Here is a 12,828-nt window from a genome sequence, read left to right as displayed (position 1 = left end):
TAATCCCAGCTATTCGGGAGGCTGAGGCATCACTTGAACCCGGGAGGTGGAGATTGCTGTGAGTTGAGATCACGCCACTGCACTCCAGCATGGGTGACAGAGGGAGACTCTGTCTAAAAACAAAACAAAACAAAACAAAACAACAGTATTGCAATGCTTAGGTGTAGCTTCTAGGCCTTATCACTGCATGGGGCACACTCAGTTACAAAGAAGGAAGCTGACATGGGGGCAGACTTCCCCAACACAGGAAAGCGGCTGCCTTTGGTTCTCAACAGTTTTTTTTTTTTTTTTTAACTGCAAAAGAAGGAAATTCTCAACAGTTCTTAATGCACTTCTTGTCACATAGCCCTCAGGATCTGCATACTTGATCCCAGTCCTGCTAGTCCTGATACAATGCACAAATCAATGGTTTCATAAAATCCAGTGCTGATAACCTAGTTCTATTATAGTTAATAGTCCACATTTATCTTAACTAATTTTTATATCTAGAAAACTATGTTGCCTGAACTCAAACTCAAGGTTATCTTCCCACTTACTTCTGGCTTTTTCGAAAGGGCTCATATCCACTGTTAACCCTTTACCCTTGGTACCTTTCCATGACCTCAGATTATTATCTTTGTATCATATATTCTTCAGAGTTCATTTGACAAACATTTCTTCAATATTTTATAAATAGAAAAAGACAAGTTAGTACATCTACAACCACTAGAATCTATAAGACACAGTAGGTAAACAGAATCCTTCACAATGTTTTGGTAATTCTTAACCAACTAGACTGTCTTTTTTCCCCCTCCGTCATTTACTATCATTTGCGTCTTATTAAAGGTGTTGATACACACATTCAATCACATGTTTTATCTCTTTCTCTCTCTCTTTTTTTTTTTTTTTTTTTTTTGAGACAGAGTCTTGCTCTGTTGCCCAGGCTGGAGTGCAGTGGGGCAATTTTGGCTCACTGCAACCTCAGCCTCCTGGGTTCAAGTGATTCTCATGCCTCAGCCTCTTGAGTAGCTGGGACTACAGGAGCATACCACCACACCTGGCTAGTTTTCATATTTTTAGTAGAGATGGGGTTTCACCATGTTGGCCAAATTGGTCTCCAACTCCTGACCTCAGGTGATCTGCCCGCCTCAGCCTCCCAGAGCCACCACGCTGTTTTTATATTTCTAAAGCAAATATATTTCTTTTTTTGGCCAAACTATTTCCATAAGTATCACATCAATTGAAAGTTTTGGGTCAATTTACCAAAATATCTTTTACTTTGGCAATCATTATTGGTATGTTTAATTTTCTTAAATTCTCTTAAGGGAACCTACAAATGCTTTGTTTCACCAAAAAGCTTTGAATGAGAGGTTAAATTAATCCCTAGAAAACACAATATGTATTAATATTACAGTATCTTTTCCTATACTTCTCAACAAAAAATGTCCCTTATGCCCATATATTTTCAGCTATAGGGGCCAGGAGACCAGTCTCCAATAAATGCAGGGATCTAATTGGTCTGGAGGCACATCCATACCCCCCGCCCACTAAGGAACTTGTTTTAACCAATAGTGGTTTCCAAGTGTTATGGAGCAGCCCATCTACCTCCCATAGGGCTGTCACAGTGTTGGTCTTTTATCTACCCAGTCACTAATAATTGTACCACAGAGAATGGTAGTTCTTTTTTTTCTTTTTTCTTTTTTTGAGACAGAGTCTGGCTCTGTCATCCAGGCTGGAGTGTGGTGGCATGATCTTGGCTTACTGCAACCTCTGACTCCCAGGCTCAAGCCATCCTTACACGTCAGCCTCCTGAGTAGCTAGGAATACAGCTGCATGCCACCATGCCTCGCCACTTTTTGTATTTTTGGTAGGAATGGGGTTTCACCATGTTCCCCAGGCTGGTCTTAAACTCCTGAGCTAAAGCAATCTGCCCACCTCGGCCTCCCAAAGTGTTGGGATTACAGGTGTGAGCCACTGTGCTCGGGCAGTTCCTTTTTAATTTGAGACACTTGCTTTAAGGGAACAAGGATTAAGATCACATTTCCCATTGAAGTCCTGTGTGATTTGAATACCAAATATTCCAATGTGTTTCAGATCAGTACTTATCACTATTGGTCCTCTCAACTCTACAGTATCTAAAATTAAATTATTTGCCTCTTGATCATTTAGCAGAGGATCTATAATTATAAACAATCCTCAGGGTGCGCTAATATTTATCTAAAAACTACTTAGCTCTTTTTACACAACAGCTTCTGATTTGCTGTTGTCTAACCACCAATTGCAGAGGAATGACATCATGATTTAATAGGATGTCCTTACTTGTTCCCAAGAGGGCATTTGGTTTACAATGTGTATCAGTTTTTGTCTTAAAGTACCAGCCTTGAAACTATTTCTTCTATTTGCTCCCTTTACCGTTTCTTTTACACCAGCAATTTTATTTTCATCAGGATGGTTAATAACAACTAAAGGATTATGTTTTTAGCCATTCTCAACTTTCTTCTGTTTCTCAATCCATTTTGTTAATACCTGAGAGGATAAATCTGTCATCCAGATTCAGCTGGTGAGATTTGTCCCCAGTTATCTACTGTAGAGCTTTCTTTTCTTCAACTCATAGACAGTATGCTGTCAATCAGGTGCCAGGCAGACCCTCTTTCCCTTTCCTTTTACTTACCCCCAGAGTCTTGGCCATATAGAATTGAGGGTCTAAAAGTACTTTTGTCATCAAAAGTATTGCATGGCCTCTGATAGTGGCCCTGATTTTGGACTGATAGTCAAATCATAGGACACTACTGTAGGAACAGTCCAGGCCCAACCTCCCTGTGTTCAGGTGGTATATATATATATGTGCCTTATCTTTGGCAACCAAGTGTGTTATGTGCATTCTTGGGGCTTTAAAACGGGGTAGTTATAAGACCTCCTGATATGAATGATATGCTGTACAGTCTGTGCTTCTTGTTCTATATCCTTTCTAAAAGTTAAATAAACTTAGTGCTAAATTAAACCTTCTTTGTCCAGTGAAGTTGACTGTCAATCCAAACCTGAGACCACTATTTGTAGCAATGCAAATATATAATAAATATTAATTGTAGGAAATAAGGAAATTCAGCCAGGCATAAAGAAGACTCACCCGTAAGCCTGTCTTGTGAAAATAATCACTATTAATAACTTGGTGGGTTGATGCAGCTCTAAAGTTTGTATAAAAATTTATATTTTTTACAAGCCAGAGATAAGAAAATGCATAATGTTTAGTATTGTGCTATTTTCCTTTGAAAATGTATCATGAATATTTTCCATATTCATTTATTATTGATTTAGTGATATATTCTTAGGAAAGATATATACACACAGCTTACAACTATATAAATTTACATTGGCAAGCTAGTAACAATTTTTTTTTTTTGAGATGGAGTCTCCCAGGCTGGAGTGCAATGGTGTAGTCTAGGCTCACTGCAACCTCTGCCCGCCAGGTTCAAGTGATTCTCCTGCCTCAGCCTCCCGAGTAGCTGGGACTACAGGCACATGCCACCACACCTGGCTAATTTTTGTATTTTTAGTAGAGATGGGGTTTCGCTGTGTTGGCCAGTGTTGGCCAGGCTGGTCTCAAACTTGTGATCTCGTGATCCACCCATCTCGGCCTCCCAAAGTGCTGGGATTACAGATGTGAGCCACTGCCCCCGGCCACTAGTAACAATTTTAAATGGTCTAAGAGATTTATATGGTAACTTTCAAGGTGATTAGTTTCTATGTTGCATATTTAAGCAACAATACAAAAAATATTAAAAGCTAGTTTCATCTTGAGTGGCACATTTGTCCTAGTATTCTGCCTTTATGATTAAAAAAGTGGTAAATTAATTTTTACTTAAAGTAAGTAGGCTGGGCACGGTGGCTCACACCTATAATACCAGCACTCCAGGAAACCGAGGCGAGCAGATTGCTTGAGCTCAGAAGTTTGAAACCAGCCTGGGCATCATGGCAAAACCCTGTATCTACAAAGAACACAAAAATTAACCAGGCATAGTGGCTCATGCCTGTACTCCCAAGTAGCTACTTGGGAAGCTGAGGAGGGAGGATTGCATGAGCCCAGGAGGCAGAGGTTGGAGTGAGCCACGATCACACACAACTGCCCTCCAGCCTGGGCAAGGAAGAAAGACCCTGTCTCAAAAAAAAATAATAATAATCAATAAAAAAGTAATAAAGTATGTAGTGAAGTTTTATTAGACCGGTATAGAAAGTTTTGTTGCCTGTTTATAAATTCTATAAGAAATCTATGAGAAAATTATAATACAATTGCATTGACATGTAGATTACTTCAAAATGGATGCTTGAAGAATATTATGTTTTCTCTGGGTTGACTTATTATGATTTTGATTTTCTTACTTTCTACAACTGTAGTGCCTATGAAATTATCAAGCTGAAGGGGTATACCTCTTGGGCTATTGGACTGTCTGTGATGGATCTGGTAGGATCCATTTTGAAAAATCTTAGGAGAGTGCACCCAGTTTCCACCATGGTTAAGGTAGGCTTAAATTAAATCTTCATTTATCATTCTTAACTTTAATATTTATTGAGTCACTACTATATGTCAGGCAGTGTACAAGATGTTGAGGATATAATAGTGAATAAAAAATACAAAGACCTTGACCTCAGGTCAGGTCAAAAAAATACAGATATCTTGACCTAAGGAAGGGAATCCTGAAAGAGAACCAGGTTTGAAGATCATGTTTACAGTTTTGGACACAGTTTTGAGCCCTGGCCTATAAACAGTGTGAAGCCAACTCAAACTAGCTTATGCAAAAAGAAAATATATTGGCTTATGTAACTGAAATGCCAAGGAAGCCTGATTCTGGTACTCAGACGATATTATGAGAGCTGTCTTTTCTCTCCATTCTCTTGGCTCATCTTTTTCCTTCATTGGCTTCCAACTCATGCAGACTTTTTCCATGGGGCAACAAAGATGGCTCCCAGTAGCTGCAGGCTTAGATCCTATAATACCTCTGGCTGAGAACCACTGGTGTAGACTGAGGAAATTAAGACAAGTGTAATAGCTATTTTTAGGAATTTGGTTGTGAAAGTAAGGAAAATCAGGGCAAGAAGTTTGTTTGTTACACAGATAAGATGCTTATAGTAAAGATCAACTACCGAGGGAGAGGATGAAGACAGAAGTGGTAAGCAGAGGGGGATGGAGTCCAGAGCATAGTTGTAGGCATTACCCCTAAAAGGAGGAGGGGCAGGAGTTAACAGAGAATGTGTACTGATGCATGTAGATTTGTATATTTGACATTGGAAGCATCTGATGACTTGTCTATTTTTTTTTTTTTTTTTTGAGAAGGAGTCTCACGCTGCCACCCAGGCTGTGGAGTGCAGTTGTGCGATCTCGGCTCACTACAAGCTCCACCTCCCAGGTTCACGCCATTCTCCTGCCTCAGCCTCCCAAGTAGCTGGGACTATAGGTACCCACCACCACACCCGGCTAATTTTTTTTGTATTTTTAGTAGAGATGGGGTTTCACTGTGTTAGCCAGGATGGTCTCGATCTCCTGACCTCGTGATCCGCCTGCCTCAGCCTCCCAAATTGCTGGCATTACAGACGTGAGCCACCACAGCCTGCCGATTTCTCTATTTTTAGTGAAAGGAGGTAGTAAAAGGAGTAGGATAATGGGAGTGGGAGCAGAAGGTTTCATAAGCGAAAAAAGTCTAGAAACTGGAAAGGGAATTTTGGTTGGATTATTCTTATGCATATTGAAGTTAACAAGGATAATGGCAGAAATTGAGATAGACAGAGAAGACTGTGAGCCATGTGTCAGTCTGTGAATGAGATTGAATAACCAGGAGGTTAGTCATTACAAAGGGAAGAAGAGCTGAATTAGATGATCTTTAAAAAATAGGGAGAATATGTTTTGTTTTTATAAGAGCAGGGGATTAATGATTTGGAAGAACAGGGCAGATGCAGTGGCTCACGCCTGTAATCCCAGCATTTTGGGAGGCTGAGGCAGGTGGGTCATTTGATGTCAGGAGTTTGAGACCAGCTGGTCAACATGGTGAAACCCCGCCTCTACTAAAAATACAAAAATTAGCTGAGTATGGTGGTGCACGCCTGTAGTCCCAGCTACTTGGGTGGCTGAGACAAGAGAATCGCTTGAACCCAGGAGGCACAAGCTGCAGTGAGCCAAGATCATGTCACTGCACTCCAGCCTGGGCAACAGAATGGGACTCTGGTCTCAAAAACAAAAAAAAAAAACCAAAGATTTGGAAGAGGCAATGAAGAGTGCACAATGGATACCACACACCCCTTCTTTTCTGAGGCTGCAGAACCTATGGGAGAATAAGCAACTACCCCTCGAGGACTCTGGAGAAAGAGTCAAGGAAGTGTCAAATGAGTAATCAGTGAAGAAACTGAGTAATATTAATATTTAATAGCCTTTACCGAACAAGTCAATGGACATTATATTTTAATTTAATTTTAATATTTTGGGGAGGGATGAAGTCTCACTCTTGCCCAGGCTGGAGTGCAGTGGCGCAATCTCAGCTCACTGCAACCTCTGCCTCCTGGGTTCAAGTGATTCTCGTGCCTCAGCCTCCTAAGTAGCTGGGATTACAGGCATGCACCACCACACCTGGCTATTTTTTGTATTTTTAGTAGAGAAGGGGTTTTGTGCTGCTGCCAGGCTGGTCTTGAACTCGTGACCTGAAGCGATCCACCCACCTTGGCTTCCCAAAGCGCTGGAATTACAGGCATGAGCCATTGCGCCCTGCTGAGTTATATTTTATAGGGAACATTTAAACATTTGACATTACAAGCAGAGTCATTTGTATATTCTTATTTTTTCTTTCTTTCCCAGTTACTTCACTTTTACTACTTCACATTTTCACCAAATCAAGGTGTGCAGAGTTTATTTCACATTAATGTATTAATTGGATTTTTTTTTTTTGTCAAATAAATAGGGAATTCTCTTTAAACAATCTCTGTATTTCACAGCCGGTCCAAGAGCAAATGAGAACAAAATCTAATATATCCAGGGGAAATTATCACTAACCAGGCATAAAGCTTAAAGGGAAAAGGGTAGGCTGAGGAGGCTAGCAGCAGGTCACAGTTAGCACACAGGGCCAGGCTTGGTCCCAGGATTCAGGCAGGAGCCCTTGTTCCCAGCCCACCCAGCAGTCCTCAGATGGCATGATGGGTGGAAATGAATTCTCGAATTCCAGTCTGAGGTGCCTCTTCTAGAGAGAAGAGAGATGACAGGAGGTAAAGGGAAACAAATTCTGGAAATAACCAGTAGGGAAGCAGAGGGACTTCTTCCTCTGCCACCATCAGAGGCCTTGCCTCTGGTTACACCCATGGAAGCTCATGTTAAAGCTTCAAATGTCACAGAGTTGGCAACAGAATGATCAAGGATCGGAGAGGGAGCTGGAGACCAACCTGGGCAACATAACAAGACTCCATCTCTATAAAAAATGAAAAGAAAAATAGCCAGGCATGGTGGTGTGTACTACTTGGGAGGCTGAAGTGGGAGGATTGCTTAAGCCCAGGAGGTCCAGGCAACATTGAGCTATGACTGCACCACTGCACTCCAGCCTGGGTGACACAGCGAGACACTGTCTCCTAGAAAAAAAAAAAAAAAAAGAGGATAGGGAAGCGAATTTCAGTATGACTGTGGCTGGAGCCTGGCTGAATAGAATGTGGATTGACAGTCTGAAAAAGACAGTGGCTTTCCACAGCTAGGCAGATGCCAAAGTGGAAGGAATGTAAGTAGTTCCTGGCAGGGTACCCTCAGGGATGACACTTGGCTGATCTGATGGTGCTTATGAGGTTGAGTGTAAAGTGGCTACCAAAATGAGGGAGCTAGACTATGGTAGAGGAGGTAACCAGAGAATCCCCCTGTGGGGAGAAGTTACTAGAGCAAAACAGGAACAAGGGGCACACCTTGTGCGCCTGAGGAGAGTCCCAGAGATGGTGAGAGGGAAGCATGGCTGAATAGCGCCCGTGGGCTCTGTGGCATGGAAAGCTGTGAGGCACTGCTCCAGAGTCAAGGAGCCTCCCCTCTTCCTTCAACGCCATTCCTGGTAACTGTTTATAATCAGTCCTGGAGAAGAACAAGGCCTTCCCTTCTCCCACAACCCCAGACTCAGCCCCAAGGAGAGGGGTAAAGAGTGATGAGTGGTAGGAGGCAGGGAAGTGTGAGGGGTCTACTGGGTGTCTTTTTTTTTTTTTTTTTTTTGACTGTGTGTCTTTTAACATTTTTTTAATTTTAATTTTTTGGGGGTATATTGAGTTTTCCTATCTTCCAAGACCAGGGAGGGTAGTATGGAGGTGGTGGAGGCTGGTACATATGCATGTAGATGTTGTGTGAGTTGCCTAGGTTGTAATAGGCTCTGGCAGCTGCTTCTTGGCCTTGGCTGCAGGAATGGAGGGAATTTTGGGGCTTCTGATGGGAGGTTCCAGGGGCCCAGGATAGGGCAGTGCCATGGGGCTGCACCTGTTTTATGGCCCTATCCATGATGGGAGGTCCTAGATAGAACTCAGGTGGAGGTGGTGTATAGGAGTACAGAAGGGCAGGAGTGCATTCCATTGCAACTGGTGATGGGAGGCACAGGCCCCACCGGGCATGTAAGAGTATCTGTAGGCTCCACTGGGGGCTTACCTCTGGAGGCTTAAAATGCCACCCGTAGCACCCATTGTCCAAACTCAATGATGCTCCCTGCTGTAAAGGTATGAAGCAGAGCCTTCCCAGTCACCTCCTGCTTCACTGTTGCCTTGATGTAGTTTGGACTACACACAAGTTACTCGATCCTCGTAGTCCTCCATTTGATAAAATGGCATCATGAAAGACTGCATGACATCCTTTCCTGTGGACCAAAAGATGACCTGGTGAGGGATAAGGTAAATTGTACCTTTCTTGGTCCTTCTAAAGGCCTCTGGCATCTTCTTCATGTCATTGAATGTAAGTTCCACATGCTTATAAGGATGCTCTTGCTTGTGCTGATCATCACTCTGCCACCCTCTGAGCGATTCTTGTTGAATGCTTTAGTCTCTCCTGTCTACTCTTATTTTGATGCCCTTTTGCATAGCTGCTTTTCCATATCAGGTTATTTGAACAATATCTTATCTTGCCTTTCAGGGATTATATGGAATAAAAGAAGAACTCTTTCTCAGTATCCCTTGTGTCTTGGGGCGGAATGGTGTCTCAGATGTTGTGAAAATTAACTTGAATTCTGAGGAGGAGGCCCTTTTCAAGAAGAGTGCAGAAACACTTTGGAATACTCAAAAGGATCTAATATTTTAAATTAAAGCCTTCTAATGTTCCACTGTTTGGAGAACAGAAGATAGCAGGCTGTGTATTTTAAATTTTGAAAGTATTTTCATTTGATCTTTAAAAAATAAAAACAAATTGGAGACCTGTGACATAATTCTAGTCTGTCAAGATTAGAACGAGCAAATGGTAAAGAGATTTTCCTCTTTAAGGATACTTTATAGCTCTATTCTAATGATACCCAGTCTGTACAGGTGTAAGTTATACTTCTGAGGTATGTCACATATGTTAGAGTGCCTTCAGATGTAGTAGAATATGTATAATCACTATAATATAGAGCTTTGATTCTTTTCACAAACCAAGTCCTTTTTCTAGTATCACAATTTTATCTTGTGCTTTTGTCCATTAGAGTACCAGCATATTCACTTCATTACATTAGCGTCATATGTTTATGTATAATCATTATAAATGTGGCCGGGCACTGCAGCCTGGGCGACAGAGTGAGGTTCTGTCTCAAAAAAAAATCATTATAAATGCTTATTTTTAAGACCATATATATCAAAAAGAAATAAAAAAAACTGAGTGCAGTGGCTCATGGCTGTAGTCCCAGGGCTTTGGGAGGGTGAGGCAGGAGGATCACATGAGTCCAGGAGTTTGAGACCAGCCTTGGCAACATAGCAACACCCCATCTCTACAAAAATAAAGAAATTAGATGTGGTGGCCTGCATCTGTAGTCCAGCTACTTGGGAGACTGAGACCAGTAGATAACTTGAGCCCAGGAGTTCAAGGCTATGATTGTGCCACTGCACTCCAGCCTGGGCCACAGAGGAAGACTCAGACTCAAAAGAAGAAGAAGAACACAGAAGAAAAGCAGAAACAAGAAGAAGATACAGATGTAACTTTATGATGTAAAAAATTTAAATAAGATTGTATTCAACTCTGTAAGTATTATACCAGTCATATAAACTCAAATAGTTGATTTGGTGTCTCAATTGAAATATCACCTGGGGAGCTTATACCATCCTCAGTTATTTGTGCAGCAGACTATTACTATGCTTGCTATGGTCTAGTTATGAAATCAGTATGACATTATCTCTGCCCTCAAGTATCCACAGTGAGTATTTAGGGTACCTCAACGAATTGATTTTTGACTAATTTTTTTTTTCCTTTTTGAGACGGAGTCTCACTCTGTCACCTAGGCTAGAGTGCAGTGACATGATCTCTGCCCACTACAACCTCCACCTCCTGGGTTCAAGTGATTCTTCTGCCTCAGCCTCCCAAGTAGCTGGGATTACAGGCACCCGCCACCACGCCTGGCTAATTTTTGTATTTTTAGTAGAGACGGGGTTTCACCATGTTGGCCAGGCTGGTCTTGAACTCCTGACCTCAAGTGAGCTGCCCACCTCAGCCTCCTAAAGTACTGGGATTACAGGTGTGAGCAACTGCGCCTGGCTGATTGTTGACTAATGTTTGATAATAGTCATTAATAGCTCCCTGTTGGTGTCTAAAGGTGAAAATGCTTCTACTGATTTATATAGTATATACATACATATGAAGTATTTCCTTGATTCCACAAGAAATTTAAGGCAGCTATAGGAACTATACAATAAAACAAAAACTAAGAAATCAGTATCAAGGTAATTTACAATTTTTTTTCTTTTTTTAGACAAGGTCTTGTTCTGTCACCCAGGCTGGAGCTGGAGTGCAGCAGGTAATTGTGGCTCGCTGCAGCCTCGAACTCCTGGGCTCATCAGATCCTCCCACCCCAGCCTCCTGAGTAGCTGAGACTACAGGCACATGCCACCACACCCTGCAGATTTTTGTATTTTTTGGAGACAGGGTTTCACCATGTTGCCCAGGCTGGTCTTCAACTCCTGGGCTCAAGCAGTCCTCCTGCCTCGGCCCCCCAAAGTGCTGGGATTATAGGCATGAGCCACCACTCCTGGTCAATTTACAAATTAAGACTAGAACTGGACCAATGGGAAAGATCAGAAGGTAGATATGCAGCCCCTGAGGACTGGCATGACTAGCGAAGGCTGACTCATTTGGTCAGAGAGTCATGGCTTACCCTCATAATCTGTTATTCTTGCTCTCTTGATAGCTTTCATTCTGGTCATCTACTCCTGATCATGATTAGTGTCCCATTATTTTATTATTTCCCCTTTTTCTTCAGCATCTTCCCTTGAATGTATACAGTTATTATCAGTTGAGTTAGGATGAGGGCAAGGGGAGTCTTCTGTGGGTTTTGGCTTTTTTAAAAGCTTGTTTGTACATCAAAACTTCATTTTAGGAAATTCTTGTAGAGATTAAAAGGCTGAAAAATTGATACAGTTTCTACAGGGAACATTCTAGTAAGTAAAACTGCTCTACATGTCCCCAAGTGGCTGAAAATTGGTTCTGGGTAGGGGGGAGGGAGGAAAAGGTAAAAAAAAAAAAATCTTAGATATTACAAGCGTTTGGTTCTCCAAAGCTCAACCTTGCCTGACAAATATACATATATATATGTGTATATATATATATATATATTTTTTTTTTTTTTTAAGAGATGGAGTCTTGCTCTGTCACCCAGGCTGCAGTGCGGTGGCGCAAGCTCCGCTCACTGCAACCTCCACCTCCCAGGTTCAAGCAATTCTCCTGCCTCAGCCTCTCGAGTAGCTGGGACTACAGGTGCCTGCTACCACGCCCGGCTAATTTTTGTTTGTTTGTTTGTTTGTTTTTGAGACGGAGTCTCGTTCTGTCGCCCAGGCTGGAGTGCAGTGGCAAGGAAGCCAGTCGGAGTTCCAAAGCTGAAGAACTAGGAGTCCAATGTTTGAGGGCAGGAAGCATCCAGCACAGGAGAAAGATGAAGCCTGGAAGACTTAGCTAGTCTAGTCCCTCCACGTTCCCTGCCTGCTGTTATCCTAGACGTGCTGGCAGCTGACTAGATGGTGCTCACCCGGATAGAGGGTGGGTTTGCCTCTTCCAGCCCACTGACTCAAATGATAATTTCCTGTGGCAACACCCTCACAGACACACCCAGGTTCAACACTTTGCATCCTTCAATCCAATCAAGTTGACACTCAATATTAACCATCAAAATTACGTATTATGATTCACAAATGAGAAAACAATTAGTTAAAATGTGGTGGGAGAAGTAGAAACCTTGGTTTATTCCAGACTGATTTTCAATTCTACATTTTTATTTTTATTTTTTATTTTTGAGACGGAGTCTCACTCTGTCAACCAGGCTGGAGTGCAGTGGCATGATCTCGGCTCACCAAAACCTCCACCTCCCTGGTTCAAACGATTCTCCTGCCCCAGCCTCCCGAGTAGCTGGGATTACAGGTGCGTGCCACCACACCCGGCTAATTTTTAATAGAGATGGGGTTTCGCCATGTTTGCCAGGCTGGTCTCGAACTCCTGACCTCAGGTAATCTACCCGCCTTGGCCTCCCAAAGTGTGGATTCTACATTTATCTACTTAATAATGAATTGAGCTTTCCCTTCATCTTGTAAAAATGGTTATAAATTGGCACTGCACTCATCAAATTCTTCAGGTTTCATATCTTATTTCAAAATTCCTTTTGCATACAGTTTTGTTGTTGTTGTTCTGAGACAGGGTCT

At 42.1% G+C, this 12,828-nt stretch overlaps 1 protein-coding gene across 3 annotated transcripts in view; it reads left to right on the top strand.

Moving 5' to 3' along the window:
* The window catches only part of LDHC (lactate dehydrogenase C), a 42,165-nt gene extending 32,782 nt beyond the window's left edge, over positions 1-9,383 (top strand). For all 3 annotated transcript variants that reach the window (XM_063641057.1, XM_055282219.2, XM_055282220.2), the window contains 2 exons: positions 4,372-4,495; positions 9,095-9,383. In XM_063641057.1, the coding sequence (XP_063497127.1) occupies positions 4,372-4,495; positions 9,095-9,259 (289 nt within the window). In that variant the 3' untranslated portion in view covers positions 9,260-9,383. The remainder of the gene's footprint in view (positions 1-4,371; positions 4,496-9,094) is intronic.
* The last annotated feature ends 3,445 nt before the right edge of the window (positions 9,384-12,828 follow it).

This window comes from Symphalangus syndactylus, chromosome 6, assembly GCF_028878055.3.
Source record: "Symphalangus syndactylus isolate Jambi chromosome 6, NHGRI_mSymSyn1-v2.1_pri, whole genome shotgun sequence".
Lineage (NCBI taxonomy): Eukaryota > Metazoa > Chordata > Mammalia > Primates > Hylobatidae > Symphalangus > Symphalangus syndactylus.
This window is presented reverse-complemented; position numbering and strand designations above follow the sequence as displayed.